Raw genomic sequence first — 13,912 nt, 5'->3', positions numbered from 1 at the left:
GCTATTTTGTACTTGTATTTGAAGTTTAATAATGCAAGAGTACTATTTATAAGAAGTCATAAATACTTTGGTTATCACCTATTTATTAAAATAAATAGGTTGGTATTTAGTTCAGGTCTTTGTCAGAAGTGAACCAAATATGTCATTAAAAAATCTGATATACTGAGTCAAGAGGTAAGACGAAGTAAATAAAACAATAAAATATAACAAAAAACTTTATTAAACCATCAACATAGTATACAAAATATTTAGAAAATATATATACAAGTTACATAAAGATTTGCTATTATATACAGACTTGTTCTTATTTTTACAGTTTTAAAATTCAACATTTTCCATACAGTTATTAAAAATCAGTTATTTATATGTACAGCTTCTTTTAAACAATAAAATGTTCTGTCTATAAAAAATATATTTTTCATACTATGTGATGTCAATCTATATACATAATATATATAAAAATGAAACCCGTTTCGCGTTGTCACGGCATCACGCCTGAACGGGTGGACCGATTTCGATAATTCTTTTTTTATTATATTCCTTGAAGTACGAGGATGGTTCTTATACATTTATCTACAGAGAAAACAAGTACTTTTATAACTTTGGCTATTAATTATTTTTATACTATTTAATAGTGATATTGATATTATAAACTCAAAATTAGTACCTACTAATAACAATATGAAGCTTTGTAGCTATATTCGTGGAATGTTTTCTATTTGAATGGTAATATCTAAGCTAAAAGAAACTATTAAATACAATTGTGCTAAAATAAACCAAACATTCATTTTTATATTAATAACTAATATAAAGAGATAAATTACATATTTATCTCTTTATATTAGTTATTAATATTATATAATTTGTAATAATCTCGTAAAATATTTCAATTTCTCAAATCAAAGAAAACAATATAATATAATATCAATCAGAGTGTTTTAACTCACCGACAATGACCGAATTTTTTTATTAAAATATTAGTACAAAACTAAAAAGTATTAGTATTTAAAAAAACAACAAAATATTCTTTTAACATTAAAAAACAATTACTTTAGTAACACCATTTATATTATTTATTTACTACGAGGTCTGTAAAAGCGAAGACGCGAATATCTGTTGCATGATTTGAGGTAGAGATGCTACGTCCATACACACGTGGGCGTGGCCTACTGGTAGCTTGCGGAGTAACCTGAAATGTAGGAATTATTATATTATGTACATTATTTTGAAAAAATAACATGTAGCTATAAGTTTTTATATGATACAATTAAATTTATTCAATAAAAATATAAACATAGAAATCACAAAGTCGCTTTGGCTATCTGTCCGTCCTTATGTATGCTGAGATGTTTAAATCTGCAATCTACAATCTAATTTTTTTTCTTTCATGGGGTTTTTTTTGAATAGTGGTTCTTGAAGAAGGTTTTAATATATAATTTGTTAAGCTTCCTTCAATTTAGAAGAAGCGCGTGGATAGCTAGTTACCTATTAATAAAGTATTTCAGTTAATAGCCAAGCAAATATTCGAAATTTGTAAAAGAAGATAACTAGTTTTTCTTTCTTTTTACGAAATACGGTAACATAAAAATAACGAACATAATAAAAAAACTCACATGTTAGCCTCGTCTCCCAAACTTCCTATGAAGATGACGTGAGCTTGCACTCTCGGATCCGACGTCATTATAGTGCCCAGCTTTTCTGGAGGTATGCCGTACCTGCATTAAATCATACACATAACATTTTTCTTAACGTAGCGAATCTGTATTTATACAATACTAGCTTACCGCCCGCGGCTTCACCCGCGTTTTCAAAGAAAAACCCGTTCCCGTAGGATTTCCGGGATAAAACCTATCCTATGTCCTTTCTCGGGTATCAAAATATCTCTATAGCAAATTTCACGCAAATTGGTTCAGTAGTTAATCCATCAGTCCTCGGAATCACAGACACAATAGAAAATCTATTGTGTCGCGCCCCGATCGGGCCTTACGGTGGTCAATGGGTTAAGGCGTGATTGAGTAACAGACAGACAGACAGAGTTACTTTCGCATTTATAATATTAGTATGGATTTGTTATCTAATTCGGAATTTTATGTGCTCATAATAACATAACGGTACAAAAAATTTGATTGTAGCTTTGGTTCCTATCATCTTTCTTCTCCATTTAATCTATTTTCTTGGTCTCATGTTATAATTTTGAAAGGTATCTATCAGGTGTTATATTTTAGTATCAAAGCATTATATTTTACAGTTTGAGTTGCAGCATTATAGAATTCGTTGCACAATCAACTCGTATTTCAAAGCAAAAAGATCTCTTATCCTAAACATAACGATTTAAACTACCGACCATCTCTTCTAATTAAAAAATTGGTTGTCTGTAAAGTCGGTTTACTGATGATAGTTGAACGTGTCCGATTGTGCTTCTTTGTCGCTCGTTCCGCGCTCTCGCTTGCACTTCAAGCCTACATGGAACGCCTCAGAGCGAGGTAACGCCGCATGAGTCATGTTTTTCGTGCGTGCAGCCGGCTCTATCGAATTATAAGACGTTCACGTCAAAAATATATATTCTAATCATAAAATACAATATAAAACAAAAATACCTCCTCAAATTAGCATCAGACAGTATCAACACGATAGCTTCATCCGCGTCTTCACTCGCGAGTGTACTGATCGCGTGACTCGCGGCCGGCAGAGTGTTATCGCCCGACCAACAGAACTGCGCGTGCGCGTGCATTGTGCGGATTACCTGGAAATTAAGTACAATTTGTTATTTTTGCTTTTATGGCATTATATTTAAATGAAATATAAATTTATTTATAAATTCTTTAGAATAGAATAAAATCTTCAGAATAGAATAAATTCTTTAGAATTGAATAAAATCTTCAGAATAGAATAAATTCTTTAGAATTGAATAAAATCTTCAGAATAGAATAAATTATTTAGAATAGAATAAATTCGATCCGTCTCCGTCTCCGTCTCCGTCTCCGTCTCCGTCTCCGTCTCCGTCTCCGTCTCCGTCTCCGTCTCCGTCTCCGTCTCCGTCTCCGTCTCCGTCTCCGTCTCCGTCTCCGTCTCCGTCTCCGTCTCCGTCTCCGTCTCCGTCTCCGTCTCCGTCTCCGTCTCCGTCTCCGTCTCCGTCTCCGTCTCCGTCTCCGTCTCCGTCTCCGTCTCCGTCTCCGTCTCCGTCTCCGTCTCCGTCTCCGTCTCCGTCTCCGTCTCCGTCTCCGTCTCCGTCTCCGTCTCCGTCTCCGTCTCCGTCTCCGTCTCCGTCTCCGTCTCCGTCTCCGTCTCCGTCTCCGTCTCCGTCTCCGTCTCCGTCTCCGTCTCCGTCTCCGTCTCCGTCTCCGTCTCCGTCTCCGTCTCCGTCTCCGTCTCCGTCTCCGTCTCCGTCTCCGTCTCCGTCTCCGTCTCCGTCTCCGTCTCCGTCTCCGTCTCCGTCTCCGTCTCCGTCTCCGTCTCCGTCTCCGTCTCCGTCTCCGTCTCCGTCTCCGTCTCCGTCTCCGTCTCCGTCTCCGTCTCCGTCTCCGTCTCCGTCTCCGTCTCCGTCTCCGTCTCCGTCTCCGTCTCCGTCTCCGTCTCCGTCTCCGTCTCCGTCTCCGTCTCCGTCTCCGTCTCCGTCTCCGTCTCCGTCTCCGTCTCCGTCTCCGTCTCCGTCTCCGTCTCCGTCTCCGTCTCCGTCTCCGTCTCCGTCTCCGTCACCGTCTCCGTCTCCGTCTCCGTCTCCGTCTCCGTCTCCGTCTCCGTCTCCGTCTCCGTCTCCGTCTCCCTCTCCCTCTCCCTCTCCCTCTCCCTCTCCCTCTCCCTCTCCCACCTTCTCCCTCTCTCTCCGCTCTCTTCTCCTCTCTCTTCTCTCTCTTCTCCCTCTCTCTTCTCTCTCTCGTCTCTCTCTTCTCTCTATGTTCTCTCTATCTCTCTTCTCTCTTATCTCTCTCTTATCTCTTCTCTCTCTTCTCTCTTCTCTCTCTTTTCTCTCTTCTCTATCTTCTCTCTCTCCTCTCTCTTCTCTCTCCTCTCTCTTCTCTCTCCTCTCTCTTCTCTCTTCTCTCTCTCCTCTCTCTCCTCTCTCTTCTCTCTTCTCTCTGCTCTCTCTTCTCTCTCTTCTCTCTTCTCTCTTTTTTCTCTTTTCTCTCGTCTCCCTCTCTTCACTGTTATCTCTCACTCACCTGCAATCTCTCCTTCTCGTTCTCGAGCGGACGGTCCACTCTCACCAACTCTAAAGGTGAGTATCGACTTCGCGCTCCAAGAGGTCGAACATTGGCGCGCGCTCCAGCCGCGTGAAATGGATACCAGTTTGGAACGCGCGCCAAAATGTTCGTTGGAGCGGTCGAACGCGGAGCGGTCCGTTCCGTCGGGTGTCGGTTTTTTACCGCGCATCAAACGTGGCGCGCGCGCCAATGGAGACGGGTTTGTCGTATTTTTTGTGTTTGTTGCGCTCCGAGTAATAATTATTATGGATAACCAAAGTTGCCGTAAATTAATTCAGCTATATGGTACGAAGGAAGTTTTGTGGAACAGTAAAATTTCTTCGTATCATAATAAATCGCTTAGAGATCTTCTCTAAGCGATTTATTGGTTGGAGAGAAATCAGTAGTGAAATGGGAGTCCCTGTGCCGGAGTTAAAGAAAAAAATGCTGCTGCTGCTCGTACACGACTAGCTTCCATGATGAACGGTCAAACACTGGAACAGTTGACACGCGCGCCAGGCGCGCTTAGTTTATATACTTCAATTATTTGGAACGCGCTCCGCGGAACGCACTCTCGGCGCGGTCATTCATGGCGCGCGCGCCAGGAGCGCGAAGTCGATACCCAGCTTAACGCATGTTATCCCGAATACCCGTACATATCGTAGCGAATTCTAGTCTTGTAGCCATTTATCGCTTCAGTGAGTACTCTCTCTCACTCACACTCACTCACCTGCAATCTCTCCTTCTCGTTCTCCGGCGGACGGTCCACTCTCACCAACTCTAACGCGTGTTCTTCTCCCGAATGTCCGTACATATCGTATCGTATTCTGGTCTCGTAGCCTTTTAGCGCTTCGGTTACTAGTACTACGGCTTCCATGGAACGTTCTAGACGCCCGTCGTATGAGTTGAACCTGTGGTTTGTAGAACACATTCATCAGCTATCGAAATAAGTTAAGTAGGTGTAGATTAAGTATTATTAATGTCATAGAAAATTAAAAAGATTACTCAAATCCGAATTAAACTAGATTATACAATAGCAAATAGGTACTTATAGTACTAGCTTTCGCAAATCACCACGTATGTCGACGCGAGCAACTCGCGCTAAAAGTGCGCGTGTACAAAACACACATACATATATCAGAAATGAATGCTATGCCATCCCTCTTCTTCGTAAAAAAACTGTTACCGTCACGCGCCTAAAGAAGTTTCATTTCGATACAGTATTGTTTAGTTAGACGTAACTTTTTTACTTTTTTATGTGGGGCTGTGCTTTGTTTAAAGTATCCTATCAAAACTAATCTAAATAATGTACAACGAACCTGTACATACTGCCCGACACGTCCACAACAAGCCGCAACCGCTTGGGTTTGTCCGGCGGCGAGCCCGGTGGGGGCTCTTGTTCTGTTCTACGCCGGTATATCGAACGCTCGCCTGTTATACCTAGAAACATGATGATTTTTGTTATACATGAAAAATGAAAATGAAAATGAAAAATCTTTATTGAAAAGGTTTTAAAATAATACAGTTTATATGTATATTTCGGGAAACTAAACCCTGTGTTAGTTCAAAACTGTGTTACAGGCTTTAGAATCCCCAATATTAAATATTGAAATATTTATCCACATTTACGATAAATTGAACAGTTTTTAGATACAGACGCTTAGTCATAGTTATAATATTCACACTAAAAAACAACATTTTATGACTCACGCTATTTTTGTTTCTTTTTTCATCTCATAAAATTATAACAAGGAAAGTGTTAAGTGTGTTTAATTAATACACAATCCTTTCACTTCTTTGTACAGCGTAATGTTCCAATTTCAAACACGAACATAAAAAAATAAATAAAAGAAAACAAAAGAAACCGGGTGGGCACTCGTTTTCAAGTAAAAATTAAATACAACCGCCCTATCCTATTCATATGGTAAACCTTATATAAATAAATAAATATATTGAATAATTATTATTTACCCTCAATAATTTTGCCATCATCCAACTCCCCGCTAGTCTGATGTCTGCTCCACTGCCTCTCTTTCTTCTTAGCTTGTAACTCCGCTAGCACTCCTCTTAGAGCGCTTATCTAATATACAATTTAATTATTTTTTAATAAATATCATGCTTTAAAATAATTATTTAAAAGAAATGTCAATATCAAATATTATGTATAACATACTAAAAATTTTATGGAGGGTTCAGACGGTTGCGTTCAAGGTGACATTCAACGAGCACGTGCATGTGAACATGTTGTTTGTGCATGCGCCCGTGTTTGTTTGTTTGTACCGTAAGCGCACGGGCTACTTGCCGGGCTACTTGCCACGCGTCTGAACGCACCATTATGTTGTATGTTGTTGTTGTATTAAAAATTTAAGTTCGCTGAATTTAAAATACGATTATTTTGATATCAATAGAGTTCTAAAGCATCAAAGAATTCAAAGAATTGGCAATGGCTTTATTAGAAAACAGAAAAATCGCATGTACATTATGTACTTTACAAGACCGTTTCATTGTTTCATCATTATTATTTATTATAAACTATTTCTTAACCAAATATACCAATATATATTTATTCTTTTACACTACGAAATCTAAAATTTCTATTTCTCTTTCATACAACCTGAAGATTTTAATCCTATAAAATGAACCTCAATAATCACCAACCTGCGGTTGCACCGCTCTGAGAAACTGTCCATACAAATTCGCATCGTATTCGCTCATTTTGATCTCCTTTAATCTCTCCTCAAACACTTTCCTATTCATCTCACGGGCCGCTTTCTTCACGTGTTCGGGTATATCATCTTTTTCGGCGTCGGATAACTGTACAATTGTTAAATATTCATGAAGTTTAGAATGTTTTAAAAAGTATTATTTTAAAATTGACGATTTGAAATATTCGTGTGTTTATTTGTTTGTTTGTTGTTGTTTTAATGTATTTTTAGGTTTGTTAAAATTAAAATGAGCATGAGCATGAGCATGAGCATGAGCACGAGCAAGAGCACGAGCACGAGCACGAGCACGAGCACGAGCACGAGCACGAGCACGAACATTAGCAATAGCATGAGCATTAGCATTATCATGAGCATTAGCATTAGCATGAACATGAACATGAACATGAACATGAACATGAACATGAACGTGAACATGAACATGAACATGAACATGAACATGAACATGAATATGAAGATGAAATCATTCATAACATCTTTCTCTCACCTGATGCACATCATGCCCTTTATCCAGTCTATAGGGTCCGCCCTTTCCGCCCAGACCAGCAGTATCTCGCCCCCCGGTTCCACCCGCCCAAGTGTTACCACCTACGTGCGGCTCGTTTTTTGGGTCTTCTTTACCGTGTTTAGGGGAAGATACGTCCTTGCTGGAAATAACATGTTATATAAATGTGAAAAGAATTTGTACCAGTTTTTTAATTTAGTAACGATGACGCCGCGTTTCCACTAGGCACCATTTGGTGTACGACATGTTGTTCAACATGATAACCAACATGTTTGAAAATGAACGAGAAACTATTCTAGAACAAAACTGTTGATATCAGTCATGTTGCGCCAACTGAATCATCGCGCGCTGTTACGCAACATTGTCCTACATGTTGCGCGTCACGTGTTGCGAGCCAAATATTGCTTATTGAATATGCGACATTGCGACAATTCAAATTGTTGAGTAAAGCTTGAATTTAATTTATTACATTGATGGCTTAAATTATTTATTGAATATGCCTTTCACGGCCACTCTTTCCACTACTTATTATCTTCCCAATACATTTTTTTTTTCTCACTTTTAAGCATGTGTCATATTTTTTTCTATTCTTTTTCCTACAGTTACGACCAGCAACTCACCCGCTAGTCCGCTCCACAGTGAGCTGAACCCTGCCCTCATTGGGTCTGCCCTGCAGCACGCCCTGTGTGGGCAGACCGCTAGCGTGCAGCACTTCTAGTTACGACCAGCAACTCACCCGCTAGTCCGCTCCACAGTGAGCTGAACCCTGCCCTCATTGGGTCTGCCCTGCAGCACGCCCTGTGTGGGCAGACCGCTAGCGTGCAGCACTTCTAGTTACGACCAGCAACTCACCCGCTAGTCCGCTCCACAGTGAGCTGAACCCTGCCCTCATTGGGTCTGCCCTGCAGCACGCCCTGTGTGGGCAGACCGCTAGCGTGCAGCACTTCTAGTTACGACCAGCAACTCACCCGCTAGTCCGCTCCACAGTGAGCTGAACCCTGCCCTCATTGGGTCTGCCCTGCAGCACGCCCTGTGTGGGCAGACCGCTAGCGTGCAGCACTTCTAGTTACGACCAGCAACTCACCCGCTAGTCCGCTCCACAGTGAGCTGAACCCTGCCCTCATTGGGTCTGCCCTGCAGCACGCCCTGTGTGGGCAGACCGCTAGCGTGCAGCACTTCTAGTTACGACCAGCAACTCACCCGCTAGTCCGCTCCACAGTGAGCTGAACCCTGCCCTCATTGGGTCTGCCCTGCAGCACGCCCTGTGTGGGCAGACCGCTAGCGTGCAGCACTTCTAGTTACGACCAGCAACTCACCCGCTAGTCCGCTCCACAGTGAGCTGAACCCTGCCCTCATTGGGTCTGCCCTGCAGCACGCCCTGTGTGGGCAGACCGCTAGCGTGCAGCACTTCTAGTTACGACCAGCAACTCACCCGCTAGTCCGCTCCACAGTGAGCTGAACCCTGCCCTCATTGGGTCTGCCCTGCAGCACGCCCTGTGTGGGCAGACCGCTAGCGTGCAGCACTTCTAGTTACGACCAGCAACTCACCCGCTAGTCCGCTCCACAGTGAGCTGAACCCTGCCCTCATTGGGTCTGCCCTGCAGCACGCCCTGTGTGGGCAGACCGCTAGCGTGCAGCACTTCTAGTTACGACCAGCAACTCACCCGCTAGTCCGCTCCACAGTGAGCTGAACCCTGCCCTCATTGGGTCTGCCCTGCAGCACGCCCTGTGTGGGCAGACCGCTAGCGTGCAGCACTTCTAGTAAAGTGTCCGCTATGTCCTGACTGTAGCGGTCGAAGTCGAACACGTTGCCGATGGCTGTTGCTAATTCTTCTTCGGGGTATTGCTGAAGAAAAGTTATTTTATCTTATGTATTTTTTTTTCCAGATTCACGGCAGGGAGCCGCTGGAAGCAGGCCGCCGAATGGATGGATGTGACCGGTGGTGGAAAACCTCGAAAGAGGCTTTTGTCAAAAGTTTACTTTTGTAAAAAGTCACATTAATATGTAACTTGAAAAATAAATATAAAACATTATTTCCAAACTTTCTTTAAAACACACAACACAATTATTCTACCGTATTTTATAAATTCCTTCCTCATTTCCATTATCATAAATTTTGACGTGGTATAAAAGTTGAATAACAAATTTCTTTTTTATCACAGAACCTTAAAAAACACCCTCAACCATAAAGCACTCTATTTCCATATTCACCTGCAAATGCTTCACAATATTGACCAGTTCCCTCGTCGAATACGGATACGTCAATTGTCCCTGATCCGCCATGTTTCTCAACGAAGCGAACGCTTGCACCAACTTCTTCATGATGTCTTCCGGAACGTCCGGACCGTAGGACCGGAGGAGCTCCATTTCCGATTCGATTGATGGATTGTCGACCGCGTGACATGAGAATAGGTCACCTAGATTAAAATATAATAAATAATAATGTGAAATAAGAAGATTATAAGAAAGTAAATAAGAGAAAGGATATATTGGGATGCTATAAAGTATTTTTTTACACGAGAATCCACTTATTGCAAAAGACCAACTTTATAATTAGATTTGGATACTATTTTAAGTAAAAATAAACTTGTCTGAAGTTTTACTAATTTAACTTATATCTCTATCCTCTAAATCACGTAATTTAAAATATATACATCATTGTAATAAATAGCAATATTTTCACATACCCAAAGACGCAAAGAAGTCATTGCCCAAGAACGGGAACCCAGGCCGGTTAGCGAGCACAATCATCTTAAAGTCATCATGAACCGGGATAAAGCTAGCCACTTCGCCTGCAGAACTTTCCATCATATCCTTTGGAACTATCCGTCTTCCATCGCTAAGTACCATCTCCCCATTCTCGACCAAGGTCTTTAGAATACATGTCACATGTGTTGGCGCCTTATCTGCTTCATCGACCACCAATACATGGCCGTATTTAACAGCTTTAACTAGTGGAGAATCTTCGTATATAACAACCCCATCTCGTACCGTAGGTTGTACTGTTAGTGACTGTACTGTTGTATCTCTATGCAACTGTATGTACTCTCTCGGTCGGTTCAGTAATTGTAAAAGACGATCCGCGATCTTATTCTTGCCTACTCCTTGATTGCCGACTAAAAGCAAGTGATTCCCAAGTAAGAAGTCTTGCAGCAACCATTCCAACAACCTTACATGTTGTGGAACATCGTAGAACAAAATATCAGGCACTTTTGTTAACGCCTCAGTTTTGTAGACTTCTGTACTCGTGTCTCCGATGGTTAGGACGCCATTTTTGACTGAGCAGCCAATTTTCTTTTCTGAATTACCAAAGAGGCCGAATTTCGATGGAGGTTCTATACCGATCTTTTGACTGGCGCCATCTAGCGCTCGTCTGGCTAAGTTTGGAAGGAATTTAGCTAAGAACGTTCTTTGTATGGTCTCATAGGCGGAATCTGTGGGATATTGGGACATTCGACTTGCTATTCTGAGCAGTTGTCGAGTTGATAGGGAAGATGATAGGTTTTTGAGAGTGCTATCTTCGGAGTTTCTGAGTTGGTCTGCCAGATTTATTATAGAATGTAGTGGCGAAGATATATCACCATACTGTAAAAAAACATAGGTGACTACTATTGATTGGCAATTAAAATAAATGTAATATTTTTTAAAGTTTGGTTTCAAGATAAATATTTTTATGAATTAAAATTAAAAAAATTAGTATATAAACGGAAAAATACATGCATAGCATTGATTGTTTAACATAATGGTTCTTATTACGAATATTTTCACTTACCAAGCTGTTAATGATGAATATTTCCTCTTCTTTACTAAGGTTTCTCATCTCGTGGAAAATAAACAAGCTCAATATTTCCGGAGAGAGCCAATGCGCTCCACGACCCAACACAGGCGGTTCAGCTAACGCAACTATTCTGAAATAAAAGAAAATAACAATTTTCAATCTATTTAGTCGCCGCTTTGTGATGAAATGACAAACAAAAATGATAATGAACAATTATTTATATTATTTATACCATAACATTAATTACCGATTAAAAGGGGTCATATAAAGAAAATAACGTATTATTAATTGTATGTATCCCTTATTTTATTATTTTGAAATTTTAACAAATTTATACAAAAACATAGTATATAAGACACAGTTATTACTTTATCACTTAGTAGTGAACCCTTAGTGTGTGCTTGTTCGATTCGCACTTAACCAATTTTTTTTTTTTTGTTTCAACTTCAAATTACAATTGTCTTACCTAAACGCCGGGTGTATTCTCTTAACTCCACTATCTTCAAGATCCTTTACAGTGAGTCCAGAAGCAAGTAGATCATCGTATCTATCGTGACGGACCAATCGCGTTCCGTCGTGAAGTTGCAGCTCTCTGTCGTGAACTAACCTGTGTACAACGTTGAATGAATGAAATGATACCATTTATAAAGAAAAATAATTTTCTTGACAAAAATTGGACGCTCGTGTCGGTTAAAAGAATCGTCTTCCAGATTATGCGCAAATTAATCTTTTATATAAAAATGAATCGCAAAATGTGTTGGTAAGCGCATAACTCGAGAACGGCTGAACCGATTTCGATAATTCTTTTTTTATTATATTCCTTGAAGTACGAGGATAGTTCTTATGTAGAGAAAACGTAAACATGTACCAGGGGCGAAGCCGGGGCGGACCGCTAGTAGAATAAATAAATAAAAATAATCTGATCCAGAAAAGGCTTTATCTCTACAAATGTACATCCATCTTATGCCAATTTTTTTAATATATAAACAGACTTTAAGTCAGTCATGTAGATTTAGTAAAATATTTATTTTAATAATTTTACACTGACAAGAAAAGGCAACAATCAAACAGCGATAATTCATATCGACAATGCGCTTTATTCCCTTCCAATAAGAATGAAAATCAAACAAACCTGTGCAAAACCGCCAACGTACTAGCATGTATTCTATGTAGACCATCCAACACAGCCATACGACCTTTCAAAGCCGCTTCAACTAATGCAGAATTCCTCCAAACAGTATCACCATTGTCCAGAGTAGTTCGTTGTTGAATCAGATCTCTAGCTGTCATATCTTGGTACAGGACTATCGGCTCTATTGTATATCCCAATAGGGACGCTAATTGACTGACTAGAAGACTCTTGCCACAGCCTTTTGGTCCTGAAATGAAGATTGCTTAATTTTTGCACTTGTGATTTTTCTTTTTTGGTTTGTGTTTCTGAATATACAAATGAAATATGATATGTATAGTACCTTAATACTTTATTCATATGATAAACGATTTTAGCAGGAGTATTAGCGGACTCATAAACTTCAACTGATTAGAAACTCATGTGAAAAATGATGCATGCCATGAAGACAACTGTTTGAGATCGACAAAATATTTAACCGATTTCGAAAATTAAAAGATTTACAATAGAAAATTAACACTTACTGCTAGCAGCTAGCAGTTAAGCATCAACAAACAAAGCAAATAATAATGTGTAAATAAACTTACCAACAATACAAAAATCTCCAACACTATGACTCAGCAATAATTCATTCAGCAGAAGACTCTGGTAATCCGTCTTAATTATTCCCTTTTCTTCTCTCTTACTCTTACGCTCTCCACACGGCACGCTAAATTGACTCTTACTGCCGTTCATTTTTATACTAACTATAGCTTCTTTTCCTTTAACCTCTATATCAAGTAAGGATATATTCCATTTGGGCTTCATATCCATTTTTAGGTTATGTAATACTGCTTCCACATTCTTAATGTGCTCTTTTGATAAAAATGTTTTATACGGATATAATAGGTACAGCAGTTTGTGGATTGGAATGTTTGGATTGTTCTCCTGAAAATTAAAAATTAATTCAGATCATAACACACAGATCACATTTGTATCTCTAATTATGAAAGAGGTGGGTAAGATCAATAAAATTATGGCAAGAAAAATCTATAGGTATTAGAAATTAGAATAAATTATGAAAAAAAAATCAAAACATTTTAACAGTTTATTTTGCACGATTTGAAAATTACTGTTTGAGACCTCAATTTTCGATTTTCCGGAAAAGCTATTACAAATACTTTACTAAAGAATCTTCCCTAGATAGATTAACACAAACCTAAATTAAGGCAATTAGCAAAATACACAATCGCGTTCCATTCCCCTTGACACTGAAACCGCGTAGATGACGAGATCGCGTGAAACGCACCGAAAACTAAGAAATACTGACTTCAAGGGCATTTGGCACACGCAATCTATTTTGGCAATAAAATATATCGACCATAAAAGGCACCTTAACTTCGAGAATTGTTCTTTTTGTCTTTTTGACACTCAGGAGCCATAAAATCTAGGTTTATATCAAATATGAAAAATGGCCGTCTTTATTTGCTTCCGTGAATATATATGGGTTATAATACCTATTTAGCAATCTATTTTTGGTAATCTCATATTTATAGTCACTGTTTCTTTAATCCTATACCCTATTTGCCCCACTTATTTTGATGATTTATTTTTAT

General features: G+C 39.6%; 1 protein-coding gene across 1 annotated transcript in view; it reads right to left on the bottom strand.

The window, feature by feature from the left end:
• Positions 1 to 202: 202 nt before the first annotated feature.
• c12.2 (von Willebrand factor A domain-containing protein c12.2) overlaps positions 203 to 13,912 on the bottom strand; it is a 38,907-nt gene continuing 25,197 nt past the window's right edge. The window contains exons 7-21 of the mRNA XM_090109062.1: positions 12,905 to 13,244; positions 12,321 to 12,567; positions 11,655 to 11,795; positions 11,183 to 11,318; positions 10,098 to 10,995; positions 9,622 to 9,827; positions 9,074 to 9,255; positions 7,392 to 7,551; positions 6,840 to 6,995; positions 6,153 to 6,261; positions 5,501 to 5,621; positions 4,912 to 5,092; positions 2,598 to 2,743; positions 1,614 to 1,715; positions 203 to 1,189 (exon numbers count right to left, since the gene is read on the bottom strand). Coding sequence (XP_089965188.1) covers positions 1,081 to 1,189; positions 1,614 to 1,715; positions 2,598 to 2,743; positions 4,912 to 5,092; positions 5,501 to 5,621; positions 6,153 to 6,261; positions 6,840 to 6,995; positions 7,392 to 7,551; positions 9,074 to 9,255; positions 9,622 to 9,827; positions 10,098 to 10,995; positions 11,183 to 11,318; positions 11,655 to 11,795; positions 12,321 to 12,567; positions 12,905 to 13,244 — 3,234 coding nt within the window. The 3' untranslated portion in view covers positions 203 to 1,080. The remainder of the gene's footprint in view (positions 1,190 to 1,613; positions 1,716 to 2,597; positions 2,744 to 4,911; positions 5,093 to 5,500; positions 5,622 to 6,152; positions 6,262 to 6,839; positions 6,996 to 7,391; positions 7,552 to 9,073; positions 9,256 to 9,621; positions 9,828 to 10,097; positions 10,996 to 11,182; positions 11,319 to 11,654; positions 11,796 to 12,320; positions 12,568 to 12,904; positions 13,245 to 13,912) is intronic.

The sequence above is a fragment of the Colias eurytheme genome, chromosome 13, assembly GCF_061535395.1.
Source record: "Colias eurytheme isolate Ceu_HAF_F1 chromosome 13, ilColEury1 Martin Lab GWU primary, whole genome shotgun sequence".
NCBI classification, from domain to species: domain Eukaryota; kingdom Metazoa; phylum Arthropoda; class Insecta; order Lepidoptera; family Pieridae; genus Colias; species Colias eurytheme.
This window is presented reverse-complemented; position numbering and strand designations above follow the sequence as displayed.